Source organism: Haemaphysalis longicornis, unplaced genomic scaffold (genome assembly GCF_048455015.1).
Source record: "Haemaphysalis longicornis isolate Haplotype H1 unplaced genomic scaffold, Haemaphysalis longicornis Haplotype H1 scaffold_2, whole genome shotgun sequence".
Classification (NCBI taxonomy): domain Eukaryota; kingdom Metazoa; phylum Arthropoda; class Arachnida; order Ixodida; family Ixodidae; genus Haemaphysalis; species Haemaphysalis longicornis.
This window is the reverse complement of record NW_027526295.1, coordinates 252,211,780-252,226,115: the sequence shown is the minus strand read 5'-3', so window position 1 is coordinate 252,226,115 and position 14,336 is coordinate 252,211,780. Positions and strand designations below refer to the sequence as shown.

Genomic DNA, 14,336 nt, shown 5'->3' with positions numbered 1-14,336 from the left:
AGAGGGTACATCACTGTCCCGGCCAAACTGCTCAAAGTGGCTTCCACTAGTGCAAGTAAACAAGCTGGCAACAAACCGAGACGATGCCGAAGCCAGCCGCGTCCAGTTTTGCCGGCGGTCCCGCCCCCCGTTGCGTGCAAGGCGGCGACGTCCACTCCGTCGGGGACATGGCTCCCTGGCGAGGGCCGCGTCCCCCGCGCGTGTGCGCGCACGCGAGGGTCCCCGGCGGAGAGGGTGCCGGGCGATGCGCGTGTACGCACAGCGTGGGAACGGGCGCCCCTTCGCCCTGCCACGTCTAATAACTCTTTATCGCTATCGTAAATTTGAGCAGGAGGAGGAGGTCACGTGGGGGTCACGGAGGTCATCGTCGACCCCTTTGTTGCGAGGCGGCCACCGGGTCACCTTAATCGGCTGGCTTATTTATGGGGAGAGGAGCCCTACCTGTTCCTTCCTGCCCTCCCCTGCTGGCTGCGCGCATAAAACGCAGGAAGGGAGCCCGTGGCGCGGCGGAGCCGCAGATGACGAGGAGAGCAGGGCCCTCGGTGCCCCAGCCCTCCGCGGGCCCTTCTGCCGACCTTCTGGCGCCTCTCACTTCCACTCGGTGGTCGCTCTCACTCGTCTAATGGTTTCATTATTCTTTATTGATAACAACATTCTGACCTATTTACATCTGTACAAGGAACGAACAAAACTCTGCTGTCCCTTCCGTCTGCGGAGGGGAAAGCCTATCTACAGAAGAAAAGACGCGAGTAGCAGCTGCCTCCCACGTCCCACCGGAACGCTGCGCGCGGGCGACGCGCGGGCCTCTTTGATGGCGGTCTCTGTTTTGCTGTACACACACACGCACGCACACACTTTCACACAAGCTGTTGACCCTTGAGTCGCCGCCACGAGCGCCTTGCCACGTAACCACTTTGTCCAGCACCGATACGCACGTCACGCGCGTCTGCACACGGGCTTCGCGTTTAGATTGATGCTCAGTAGTGACTGCTGCGTGGTCTTCGATACAAGGGCCATCTTGGGCATGTTCAGGGTTCACGGGGGCGTAGTTGTAACCCGTCCTCGCTTTTGGCACCAATGGCAGCAGAAGGTCGTCCCAGTGGTCCTTGTCGTCAGCGGCGCTTCTTGATGCGAGTTGCTTCGCGACACGATTCCGTCGCACGCGTTGTCATTTTCCGCCCTGGCCAGTGTCCTGAATCTTGTACGGAAATCGGTTTTTGCTCGCCCGTACATACTCTTAACACCCTGCTTCGTCCAAACTATCGCCGACAGTCCCCTGTTTGTTTGTTTTTTACCTAGTCGGCCAGCCGACAATGCCCCCAGGTTCGTTGTGCCGTTCTCGCGTTTTGCGGTGTTCCAGAGTCTGAACGCCGTCGACGAACTTCCACGAGAAAAGCTTTCGTTACACCTGGTGATATCCTTTGCCTAAAGCCATCGCTGGCGGCTGCTGTAGTACTTCCAAGGGCAAGGAGTGCTCGGATCATCGGGGTGTTTCACAGAGGCTTCCTCGTCCCCTTCTTTCGTCCGCGAGGAGGCCTGCCCTGGAGCTTCCGCGTTAACGGTTGGCACAGACCGAGCCTGCCGGCTTCAGAAGCCACGCCCAGGCCTTCGGCCATCTGAGTCAGAAGGCTCTTCTTGCCAGAGGGCCCACGGCGATGAGTGACTCCCGGCACCACTCTCCTCGGAACTCGGTCGCTCCGTCTCCTCCTCTTCCTCCTCCTTCCCGCGCTAATGCGCGCTGCTTGCCTCTTCGAATTGCTGCCAGGTGGAGGCAAACAGCACTCGTCCGACACATACGTCACCCGCTCCCGCTCACTTCCGCGAATCGTTCTCCGTCTTGTTCCAGAAGGCAACACGTGATGAAGGCACTGGACGCACTGTCTTTAGTCATCGGCCTCGCGGCCATATAAACACACTCTTTTCGCGGTTCGTCACCGGTGTAGCTTTCCTTGTCTGCGCTTGTTCGACGCCGTTTTCGGAACCTTGGCTGACGTGGACACGTTGTGAAAACACTTATGGCGAATCCATATCTTTGAAACGCATCTTGCAGTTTCCCCGTCGATGGAGTGCTTTCGTTGGCTTTAGGTTGCGCATTTCCGGGTATGCGATGCATCTTAGCAATTATAACGCAGTTTCCAGCCTTAAATTTGTTTTCTTTCTGGTGGGCTGCGTTGGTCTTGGACGCTAGCGTGCCTCCTTGCTGCTCATTTCAACCGGGTTCTCATAAACGATTTATAAAAAAAAACACTCTTCGCGAAGGAAACTGTTCTGGTGCCATTGCACTGGGTCGAGCGGCGAACTCCGTCTGTACAGCGTGTCTCCGACGTGGACTCGTAATAGCCCGGCGGGCGAAGGGGCGGCGGTCAGTGGTCGGGCGCTGTGCAGTACGCCGAGTACGTCCGCACGCGGTCGTAGCGGGGTCCCGGCACGGCCTCGGTGTGCTTCCCGGGGCAGTGCCACCCGCGGGGACACTGGCACAGCGTGCTGGCGTTAACCTCCTCCACGTCGGGCCTCTTGCGCACCGTGAACAGCCGGCAGGGCTCCTTCCGCTGGCAACGAAGCCGCTGCGAGGGAGAAGCGTTGCCACGTGTGAGCGGTCATCACGGCTAGGCTACACCCTATATCGCGCCTCGCCTGTTTGATCACTTAGGAAATTGCAGCATCAAGAGCAGAGATGTCTCAATACCGCTGCTACATTACCATTCGTTTAGTAGAACTATTCATCACGAAAACCAGCTCCTGCTCATCTGCACTTTAACGAATAGCCATGCCGAGTAGACAGGGATACTTATGAGATGCGAGTGACAGCACAAGCGGTGCCCATCTGCAGCGCACGCTCGTAGCAAACCCGGAAGCGAGCAGGAGGAATGCGCGCTCGTATACTCACGCTGAGCGGCGAGCAGGCGAAGGCGTATCGCAGCACCGAGGGCGTCGGGCTGGATCCCTTGAGTTGCGGCTGCCGGTGCTTGAAGATGTAGGCCACCGAGCCGCGCGGGCAGAGGCAGTGCACCGTCTGCTGCATGGTGCCGTTGGACGGGGACGCCTGCATAGTAAGCAGTCGAATCAGTCTGGGCTGCTGGGAATGTTATGCATTGCATGCATGACTGCGAGGTATTGAGCGTGAATTGACAATTAGATTCCTCTTTTTCGCGCCATCACTATAGTGGCGAAGTGTCGTCACCTGCGCTGTATAAACTTGGTGCCGGCTGAGGTAGGTTTCAACTCCACGACGCTTATTAGTACCTCGCCGCAGACCTTGTGACAGGCTTGTCGGTATGCCGGACCATCCGACATTAACGGCGCTCAACCGAAGGGGGGGTGGAAAGGGAGATGATAATAGTACCTGCACCGTCCAGGCGGCGTCCCTGAAGTAGCGGCAGCGGGGCAGGTCGCCGACGGGCTCGCAGAGCTTGAGCAGGCGCCACTTGTCGCGCACCGTGTGTCCGTCGTGGGCGTCGAGGCTGCGCGGACAGGCCTGGCCTCCCGGGCAGCGGCACTGGCGCTCCACCCACGGGCTGCCGTACGTGTCCACGCGGTTGCACACCGCCCGGGGGCCGCACTCGGGCAGTTCCGACTCGGACGTCTGCACCGGCAACACCGGGAGAAGGGATTGTTACACCCACACCGCTCCTTCCAAAAAATCTCTTCGCACAATGGGGGGGAGGGGGGGAGGGGGGGGAGCAATAACGATACACCAGGCAGGCCTGCCAAAGCTTCAGTGGGCTTGCAGGCAGTGGCGGTCCCAAGAAGGAGGGGGGGGGGGGGGGGGGGGTCGAAGGTGGCGGTCGCCCCCACAAAAAGGTCCTCAGTTTCTTATTTTTAGTTTTTTTAAGCATTCCACTTGCGCGAAGTTAAATCCCAGCGGGTTGCACCGCATACGCACACACGCCTCCATGGTTATCACCACTTCAGCAGAATTGGCGCAAGGAGGGGAGCGATTCTTTATTCGCCTCGCTCCCCCCCCCAAACCAATCTCTGGGACCGCTACTGCTTGCAGGGCAGTGCCTGACAGATGGTGACAAAACCACACGCAGAAATTTGTGTGCAAGTGACACCGAATAATATAAATCTCTGTGGTAAGCGATGAAAAAGTGCGTTGGACAGTGCTGGGACTTTGGGAACAGTTGCCCTGACTTTTACGATGTGTGGCTTTAGAGCAGTTGTAAGGATTCTGTGGGGAAATAAAATGCCGAATGGCTTGCAGGACGGAGTTGTGGCTGCGTGTCATGGAAGTTGGGTGCTAAGAATCCCTTTCTGAATGTTTTCACCGTTTACCAGCTTTTTTTTTTTTTTTTTTCCCCTCTTCTAAATGCCGTCGTCACTCGGAAAGGCCAAGTTTCAGCCACCGCTCTGGTAGCATAGCTGCGATTGCTAATTCATGTTCGCGTGGATTGCTACTGGCTATGAAGGCGAGGACAACACTGGTGTCGCGCAAGCCGTCGGTATGGAACAGGGTCGCGGTGGCGAATGTGGTGGCGCTTTATCATTCTGATACGCGAGAGGGAGTGGCCCACGCTGTGGTGTCTACGTTCCACCGAGACGCTTCAAGTTGAATCCGCCGACAGTGGATCACGTTCGTGCCCTCGGCATGCAATGGTCGCACACCTCGCCGAGGCGATCCTCAGCAGGCTTTGAAGCATGGGGAAGGGCAGTTGACTGCCCACCCACGCCGGAGGGGAACTTATTTTCGGAGCCTGCAAGAAAGTCTAGGAAGCTCCCTTCACCGACCGCTGGCCGATCGTGGGCGTGCGCACTATTCGAGAAAAGGAGATTCGCCGCGGAAAGCGCGCGCTCTGCTAGTAGCGTGGGTGTCGCGCGTACGTCGGTCCCCTCTTCCGATCGGCCGTGCGTCGCCACTTTCTCTATCGCTCTTGTTTTCGTTTCTCTGGCCTTTTTCCCGGACCTCAGCGTGATCTCTCGCCCGTCGGAGGCGCTTTCACCTTGCAAGCAGCGCCGAACACTTCTATGGGAGACTGATAATCGTTTCATGCGGGGTAGGCGCGCGTATTCGAGATGCGAAACTGGGTCCTTGGGGCGCGCGCTTTGAAGCGTACATGGTCGCGCGTCACTGGTCGGCTTGACGCTGCCGTGTGTACAAAGCTGTGCGCCGACGGCGACGTTGTGAGCCTCGTTTGCACCCTCCTTGCCGCGAGAGAGCTTGGAGGAGAGGGTGAGAAGCTCTTTATTGAAAAAGGAAAGGCAGAGAGGCTTGCCAACATGCGTTCGTCGACACGCTACTCGCTCGAAGGGGAATGGGGAAAATGTAGTAGAGATTAGTTAAAAGAAGAGTAGTAGAGGAAAGGAGAAAAAAAGAGATAGCGTCGTGTATAGGTGCTGTCCGCAAAAAGGGGGCTATAATGTCTCAGCAATGCCAATACTTTCAAGTTAGCCAAATGATGCGTCCAGGACTGTCCTTTGAGAGGAGGGAGAATGCCATGGGGCAAGTATCAAGCTTAGCGTAATTGGTCCACGGTGGAGACATTCCATCCTGTGAATAGCTCCATGCGTCGATGCAGGCGGATCACTCTAGTAGGACGGGTTCGACGGTTTCGGGAGAACCACAGTTGTCGCAGTACGGGCTTGGACTCCGGCCTATACGAGCGCCGTCAGCGAATGATACGCAGCCTTATGTGGCATTCAGAGTGTGCGCTGCGAATCACTGCCGCCTGTCCGCGTTCTCAGCCGGCCCGACGTTCGTGACTGCTTGCAGCGTCCGGGGCAGGGCGCAATCGGGCTCTCCGATCTGCAGTTATTCCCTTCCGCTTCCACGCTAATCGGCCTGCGGCCCTAAACGCGCGTGCTGGCGGGAAAAGTAGCCGGCTGCTGCTGCGGTGGTGTGGGCGAGCGGCAACACCTCGCCGGAAAAGCGGTGCGCAGGCGGTGCCAAGTGGGTCAGCCTCGGCGCGGAGGCTGCAGGCAGGCAGGCTCGCGCCGGCGGCCCACGGCTTCTGAACCTGTCCCCGCGAGCGGCACGGTATGCGGGGTGAGCGTCCTGTGAGGCGCACGCAGCAGTGGCAGCAAAACCCGTTTATTAGCGCAGTGGCCACGCTCCGGCGTGGGCGGGGACTGCCGATCGCCCTATGTATGCAGTGCGCGCGGCCCGAGAAACGAATGGCAGCATGCGACGACGAGGCGTATATGCGCTCCGTGCGACCAGCTGGCCGCGGGTCAAGCCCCTCTCTCTCTCCGGGCGAGGCTGTTGCACCGTGTTGTTCCTCCGGAGGTCGTGGAGACTCGGAATGTTCCGCGGGCCTCCTGGTGAGGAAATAACCTCTTCTTTCGCCATCCGATCACGTCCGGGCCCGCATTCGAGGGAGAGTAAACGCCCCTCTGGACGCGGTGTCCCTTATTTCTCGGCGCAGAGGCTGAATGGCACTCTTTCGTGCTGCTTCGGCGGCTAGCCGGCGCCCCCTTATGCTCCGGCGAAGGACAACATCCGCTGCCCGTCACGAAGGCACGCAAGCAGCGCACTGCGGGCAGGACGCGCAGCTTATAGCGATGATCAAGGGACGCTGCTCTTCCCGGAGGGGCGCTCAATAGAGGAGATGATTGTGCCTGTCGATGATACACATCGCGCGCAGGAGAGACCCTCGCTGTCCGCGAGGATGCCTGCCGGCCAGCATGATTGATACCGCGGGCCTCACTTTCTCCCGGCGCAGCAGCGGCCAACAATGGGGGATCGGCGCATTCATTTTCCCCAGGGTGCAATCAAGGGGACCCCCTTTTTATTCGGGCCCAGTGGGCGCCCCCCTGCTTCGTGCGCCCGTACGCACTCGGTGAGCGAGCATAACCGGCGAGGCACTTACGCCCTGCCCGCGTGCGTGTCCGCCGTGGTCGTGGGCAAGAATGAACAGCCCCGGGGGGAGGGGGAGGAGAACGAAAGGACGGCGGATTCCGGGGAGCGGAGGAGCGGTGGAAACAGAAACCAGCTCGGTGAATGGCGACGGCCGCCGCCTCCTTTCGCGTCGTCGGTTATGCCGCGCTCACGGCTCCTTTACGCTACGCACGCCGAGACTCACGCTGCCTTCGCCCTCCTCCACGCACGCCCCCCTCGTGTGCCGGCGAGGGGAAAAAAAAAAACTCAGGCACGGCAGCTAGTAACAGAAACCGGTTTCGAAACGTCGAGAAGGGAGACCCGCGCCCAGGGCGTCGTCGTCGTCGGCATCTCGGCGACCGATCCCTGCCCTTCTCCTCTTCCTCATCCGCGATCGCCGGCCCGAAGCGCTCCTGGACCGGGGAAGTGGTGATCGAGCACTGCACGCTGCCTCGGTGTACACACAGCTCGTGACGGCCCGACACGTCTCTGACACCTTGCGTGCAGTGCCCGTGGCCGCGGTTTCAAACCGGAGGTCGCTGGTCCTCCCGGCCTCCCTGTCACAACCGGTGGCAGCCTTTGTACTTCGTCGCGGAAGTGGGTGCCCAATCGTCAAGGGAAGGGGACCGAGTGCGGTTCCAGAAAAAAAAAAAAAAAAAAAAAAACGCATCCAACTGATGTCACGCACCTGCCTTTTCCCTCTTCCCCAGGGATAGGGGAGGAGGAAGTTAACGAACATATTCCTCACTCCTGCATGCTCAAGAAAGCGGTTGTTAGTGTTTGTTTGCTTTGAGTATAAAGAAGCTTCAAGTTACTGGTTTTCGCCCCCACTAGCCGTCCGCTTAATCCGCGGCGCAGGCTGAATGGTGGGGTTAAAGCTTATAGTAGGAGGTGAACGCGACTGCACATTTCCCTGCCTGGTGGCAAGTCAACGTATGCAACTCATGGGGGAGTGTGCGTGCTGGTTTTCTGACCCTCGAGGAGTGAAACGTGCGTGGGCGATGTATCCAACTCCGCAATAATGGAAACAGTCCCGTTCTGTTTATCTCCACCTGCGTTCAGGCCTGGTTCATTTTAACTCCTTAAATCACTAATTGTGTTGTTTTGCTGTCCGCAGGCATCTGCTTTGTTCGGTCTATTGCGAGTGAAATTTCTCGGGAAAGAAAGAATACTGTAATTGAATGGTATGCTCTCTGTGAGCTGCCTTCATGTTGCAACATCCGAGTTAGCTAGAAGTGCTGGAAGAAAGACTGAGCGTGTGTTAGAGAGGGCGGGAAAGAACGACAGCGCGCGCTTTTCGAAACCCGGTGCGGAGTTACCCCGCCCCCCCTCGGCGGGTTGGCCGACTTTCTCGAGTGACCGTGTGTGGTCCGTCCGAGCTGCAGGTACGCTTGGGTCGTCGCGTGACTCGGGCACATACGCACTGCCCGAGCTGCGTGCTGCTTCCAGCGGGCCGTCGTCGAACGTGCCTGTTGCAGTTCGACCTCGTAAAACTATATAGTTAACCCGGGCTATATCGAAGTCCGGAAAAACTTCGAATAAAGCGATTTCGTTGTAAGTAAAGTTTACGGTACATGTCGGGTCGTGTGTGTCGCACTATACCTGGCCACGTCGTGGAGAACCAAAGTGGCTGCACAGAAGATAATTGCCTTTTCCAAATGTGACATATGCTTAGCGAAGTCATTTTCGTGATTTTTATAAGTAGCTCTATCCAGCGACGCGTATGCGTGGTTGATCGGGACGTCCCGCTATGAGAGGGCACATGTTGCGCTGATAAACCTGGGAGCATGCCGATATGCAACCGAAGGTTGGCAACATTGTCGTGCTGAGAGCAGGCGTTCACCGACCACAACTGACGTGCATACGTAAGACGCTGGTGAAAGTGTTTTCGTGATTATGAGGAATGCTGTCGCTGAAGGAAGAGCAGCAGCAGCAAGTTACGACAGTGCCTCAAATCGAAAGCTGTCTCGGCGCGGGAAGGTAAGATGGTATACTGTGCCGATTGTAAGGTGGGGACCTTTCGCCTTCATCAGAAAAGCGGCCGCCGCGTCGGGGAATCGAACCAGCACGAGGACGCGGGTTCGATTCCCGGACGCGGCGGCCACTTTTCTGATGGAGGCGAAAAGCAAAAACGCCTGTGTGTTCGAGATTTCGGCGCACGTTAAAGATCCCCAGGTGGTCAAAATTAATCCGGAGCCCTCCACTACGGCGCGCCTCATCGCCTGCGTTGCGTCGGCGCGTTAAACCCTACACTCAACCAATCAGGTAGGGACTTGTAAATGAAACCTGGCAACTTCCGCCATGGTGTACTGATAAAAAAGAAAGACCGGTACATAGGATTGGCTATAAGTGCACTCGCTATAGGGACAGTGAAGATAGTCTTCCCAGTCACACACCTCATCACCTCATCGCAGTACTCGTCACTCTACAGTTACAGCTATATATATATATATATATATATATATATATATATATATATATATATATATATATATATATATATATATATATATATATATATATATATATATATATATATATGTGTGTGTGTGTGTGTGTGTGTGTGTGTGTGTGTGCGTGTGTGTGTGTGTGTGCGTGTGCGTGCGTGCGTGTGTGTGTGTGTGTGCGTGTGTGTGTGTGTCCGGTGTCCGTGCGTGCGTGCGTGCGTGCTCGCGCGCGCCTGTACATGTTGACTCCACCTGTGGCATTATAATCAACGCATTCAGGCCCCGAATCTCCACGCTATGAGAACTGCTGCTGCTGACAACAATCACGTGGAAAAAGGTGATGATTAATTTAATACCTTTAAATAGAACGCGACGAAGCCGGGACTTGAAGCAAGTTATTGGCGAAAATCGCGTCTGCCTTGCATGGTGATGACAAGTTGCTGAAAACTAGGCGGCACTTTTCCTTCGCCCTAATTTTGACGGCTTTGAATTGGGGTTGCTCCGTTCAGTATTACGTGCGGTATATAGAAGAAAAAAAGCACCATGCGGATGGCCTCATCTTATAAAAAAAAAAAAAGAATCGTAGCCTTTAAGTGCGCGCTAGAAACTGCGATTTTTCTCTTAATATATTTTATTTCGAAGGTCAATAAACTTTTGTTATAGGTGCGTCCTTGGTTTTAAATGCTCCTGTCTGATACCGGTGCCAGCAGAAAAAAAATTTTTTTAATGAAGTTGCTTTGCCCGCTCGCACTCCAGTAAACCTTTCAAGGACCTGACGGACCTATACCACACACAACGTGCCTTTTCGCACACTGCAAGCCGCACTTTCGGCTCTGGTGACTAACAGCGCTGAAATACTTCGCAGAACGCTCGATGTTTTTCTGTCATTGTTCGTCGAGGGTGGCCTCCCATGGACGATTGTTGTCCATCTGTTAAAGCCTTCAGTTCAGTAACTGCGCTGAAATACTTCGGTGACCGCTGAAGAAGTTCTGAGAGCGATTGATCTCAAAAGCCGTGCAGTGAGCCGGGAACCTATTCTTGAATATTTCGGTTAATCGCTCCAAAACGGTAGCAAAGCTGTAAAAAAAAGAAAGAAAAGAAAAACCGCAGAACATGAACAGTGCATTACTGAGCGCCTTCTCAATCGTCCCGACGACCGATAACGACACTTTGTGCCCGTGTCTCGTCCTTCACAATGGCGCAGTTTCTCCGGCGAGTCCTGTTCCGCGCAGAGTCCGCGTACCGGCCACGTCGTCTTGGGTGGCGGCGGCAGGGCTCAACACATCGCGTGCGGCCCTAACGAGGCTTCAGCGCCCGCAAATGTGCCATACGCAGAGCCGTATAACTCCTTGCCGCCTCCATTCTCGAGAGCCCGCTATTTTACGAGCGGAGACCGTAAAACAGTGGAGGCAGCAGCAGCCCGCTCCGTGCACCACCACCTGGGAGCCGTCTTGTGTTGCAGCGAGCTGTCCGCGCATAGCGAGCAACCACTTGTGGGCCGTTGGCGGCGGCGGCGTCCGTCGCGTGGCACGCCAAGGTGACGAACCGAAGGCGTCTGGAGGGAGGCCTCCGTCGTCGTAACTCGGTGCAACGAGCGAGGGGGCTGACGTTTTGGAGCGTCCAGAAGAGACGCCTTGGATGCACCTGTTGCTTCCGGAGGGCTGCTGCTGCAGCACCACTACTCGCAGCAGCAACGGCAGCAGCACGGCGGCGGCGCCGCGCAACCAGCGGACGTACGGCTTCGGCGGAGAGAGCTAGCTGCATGGTGGCAGGCAGCTCGAGTGATTTGTATTTCGGAGTGGCGGGCGACCTTACTGCGAGGCGCGGCCCTGAAGGTCGTTAGGAAAACGGCCGCCTTCTGGTTCCTTCCTGCTCTGCTGCCGCCTTTCGCTGCTGCTGCTGCGAGGTCCTTCTCTTTCGCGCAGGAGGAGGGAGTCGCAGGCGCTGGTAGCTCCGTGGATGGCGAATGCCGGCGTGATTACTGCGGTGAGCGACATGGAGAGCTTCGTCCGGCGAGCGGTTATCGTCTGTCTGTGTGGAAGAGCCCCGTTTGGATGGCATTGGAATGCTTAGCCGCTGTTTAGGAAATTCGTACGGTGCGTGCCAACGAAGTTCGCAGCATGAGGGAGCGAATTAGAGACGATTCGAATAACAACTCACGTCTTGTTCATTAATACCCCATTTAATACAGAGAGAGAGAGAGAACGACCTTTAATGAAGATCTTAGCCGGCTAAAATGCTTAACTTGCTACGCCAGATGAATGTGGTGATAAAGATAATGTTCATGGGGAGGTTGTTAAAGAAGTTCATGCGCAAGGATGCGTCCAGTCATTGAAAGAGCCTGCTCAAAACCACTGTGTCGCAAAAACGCGATCAGAGCTTTTGTGGGGCGTGAAGAACGTTTGGGACATGCCCACGGACCTAAGACGTCCTTCAGTTGAACGTTGGCAGTCCCAAATACACGGCAAGGGACACTCTTTGCGCACTAAATAGAACACATACACGGATTGTCATTATAATCACCATCATGTACGCCGCTGGAGGAACGCCTGTTACGTGGATTTCCAACCGCTCCTGTCCTGCGCTGCTTCCCGGGTCCACTCTTTGCCGCCCAGTGTTCTTCATACCTCCGTTGAGTTAATAGCCTTCCCCTGTCTCTAGTCCCGTGTACTATGTCAGAATGCTTGGTAGCGGTCTAACGCTTTGCGCGTTCGGCTGCTTCACTGCCCTGCACCTGAGAGATGGAGGCGCAGGAAGTGGTCGCTCACGTTGCCTGCGGAGTTCGCTGTCAGCGGGGCGTGGAACTGAACACCGAAACTCGAGCGCGTGCTTTCGCGCGTACGACGGTAGGCGCGGCGTGGCGGCATTGCAGCGGCAAATGCGCTCGCCGCATGGTTTGCATGTCGCGTCTACCTGCGCACTAGGCGGGAAAGCCCGCCTGTCTGTGTTGTGTCCTTATGTGAGAGTGTTGCGAACAACTGCAGAACTAATCCGTGAACGAACTTGCAGTCGGAAGTGCACACGAGCCTAGAAGCGCGCTCGGTCCAGGTGCTTGCTGCCTGCGCGCGAATTCACCCCACGCTCGTCAATGGACACCCGAGGCGAGCGCGCGAAAGCTCCTTGGCGTCAACCTTATCTGGTTGTCATTGGGACACACCCGCGCACTTGGAGTGTGTGGCCTTTCTCACGGCGGCCGCTTTCGGCCCGTACAAAGCTCTTCTTTTTCGTTTCTCGATAACGGGCGCAGATACCGCGGCGATGCGACGTCGGGCCCGCTTCCCACAAGAACAACACGAGATTCGGGGTCCCTGTAACGGCGTCCCCGTGAAACGGAAGGACCGGGTGCGTTTCGCGGCGGTGGCGGCGTTACGGCAGCGCGCGGCGTCCCGGGCCCAGTGACAGGTGCGGCGTGTACTCACCCCGGTCTGGTAGAAGAGTCTCTCGACGCGGGCTGCTCCGCTCGGCGCGGTCGGTGCGGCGATCAGTGCCGTGGCCAGCAGAACCAGCGTGGTGGCAGCAGGCGCCCACGGCCTCGGGCCCAGCGCATCGGCCTGATCACGGTCCAGCGGCAGCAGTCTCATAGCGGCCGTGGCGGCTTCGCCTGCGACTTCATTGAGCTGGCTGCGTGAGTGCCTTGGCATCGACTAGGCCCTCTTCCTTCCCCGCTGACGTGAGCCGACCAGAGGGAGGGGAAGGGGGAGGCCTCCCTCTCTCCCTCCTCGTCTTCTCCCCGCTCCTTGCGCGGTCTTTTCTTCGCACGAGAAGAGGAGGAGGCCCTTTTTCGTGAATGGAGCCACGACGGCGTTTTTCTTTTTCCTCGCCTTCGCAGTTTCCTTCCTTCGCCTTCTTCCTCGGGCGCTCCTCTTCGCTTGTGTGTGTGTTTACAAACACAGCGGAGGAGGCGCGCCGTCGTGGAAGACGTGCGGCGGGAGAGGGCGAGCGAGGGAGTGGTGCCTCCCCAGTGACGTCACCGCGGAGTGGCGGAAAGATGAATGCGGCGTGCGAGGAGGAGGAGGAGGCTCGCTCGTATCGTGCGTACATTTGCGACCTCCCCGCATCATCGCTGTCGGACGCCCAACCGATATCTCTCCTTCCTCACTTGTTCCCTGTTTCTCTCTTTCCTCCGGCCACGAGTTTGGTCAGGTGTCCTACACGTGAGAGACGGGCACGAGACGGTGCGACGACCGTCTTCGTCGTTGAGGTTTCGGATGTTGTCGAGGTAGAGGGGATACTACGTGTCCGCTAAAGTGAAAGGCGTTGGTCAGCCTCCTTCGCTCGCGGCTCAGGGATGGAAGATGATGACACGCGACCGATGTCGAACTAAAGCCTCGAGTCTCCTCCCAAGTTTCTGCTCCGAGTCGTTGCTTGTTCTCGTTCTGTGGCTTGCAGTTGCTCCGTGTCTCGTCCCGGTGTTCGAGATCTGGCTACTCGTCTTTTCCTTGTTTGGCACTCCCTTCAGCGCCGCTTTTTCTGGCGTCGCTCTCAGCCGCCGTATGCGCACACGCGCTGCCTGCGCTGCCGGGCTGATTGAGGGTTTCGGATTTCCCGGGCGTTCCGCCTGAGTTCACCCAAGAGGCGCCCCCCTCCCTCCACTCCGTGGTGGTTCCTTATGATCGGGGAAAGGAACTAGCAGTGGTCCAAACTTGGACCCGCGTTCTTTCGGTCACGCCTGAGAGAGCACCCAGTCTCGGGAGTAGCAGTTTGGGCGCGGCGGTGGCGCGACGGTGGTCGGTTCCTGCGGTGAAGCAAGCGTGTCGACTGCACCGGAGAGTGGCCAAAGCGCGACACTCCAGGCGCGCGCACTGGTACCAAGACTATCTCAGAGAGCGCTTCCATGGCGGTGCAGACGCGACGCTTTGGTAAAGCGTTCCTGTGCAAGTTTGCATGCTAAAACATAATGTCTTACGAGCCGAAAAAAAGTCCGGCGCTTCATTGTCGACCGTTCACGGGGCATGGTACCAAAAATGGCCCACGTCTAACTAATCCACGCCGTGTTTGAGATGGAAAGTGCTTCTACGTCGGATATACCGCCTCTTTCTGTACCGGCTAAGCGCTGTCAACCACGCAGGTCATGC

At 57.1% G+C, this 14,336-nt stretch overlaps 2 protein-coding genes across 2 annotated transcripts in view; one reads left to right on the top strand and one right to left on the bottom strand.

The window, feature by feature from the left end:
• Window positions 1-14,336, top strand: part of LOC144170388 (elongation factor-like GTPase 1) — a 168,258-nt gene that overhangs the window by 96,264 nt on the left and 57,658 nt on the right. The window lies entirely within an intron of this gene.
• Aos (protein argos) lies at window positions 610-12,905 on the bottom strand. Its single transcript, XM_077700160.1, has 4 exons — window positions 12,681-12,905; window positions 3,344-3,583; window positions 2,888-3,043; window positions 610-2,564 (listed from the first exon to the last, which is right to left on the bottom strand). Exons 1-4 carry the CDS (start codon window positions 12,900-12,902, stop codon window positions 2,364-2,366), a joined length of 819 nt encoding a protein of 272 aa, XP_077556286.1. The 5' UTR covers window positions 12,903-12,905; the 3' UTR covers window positions 610-2,363.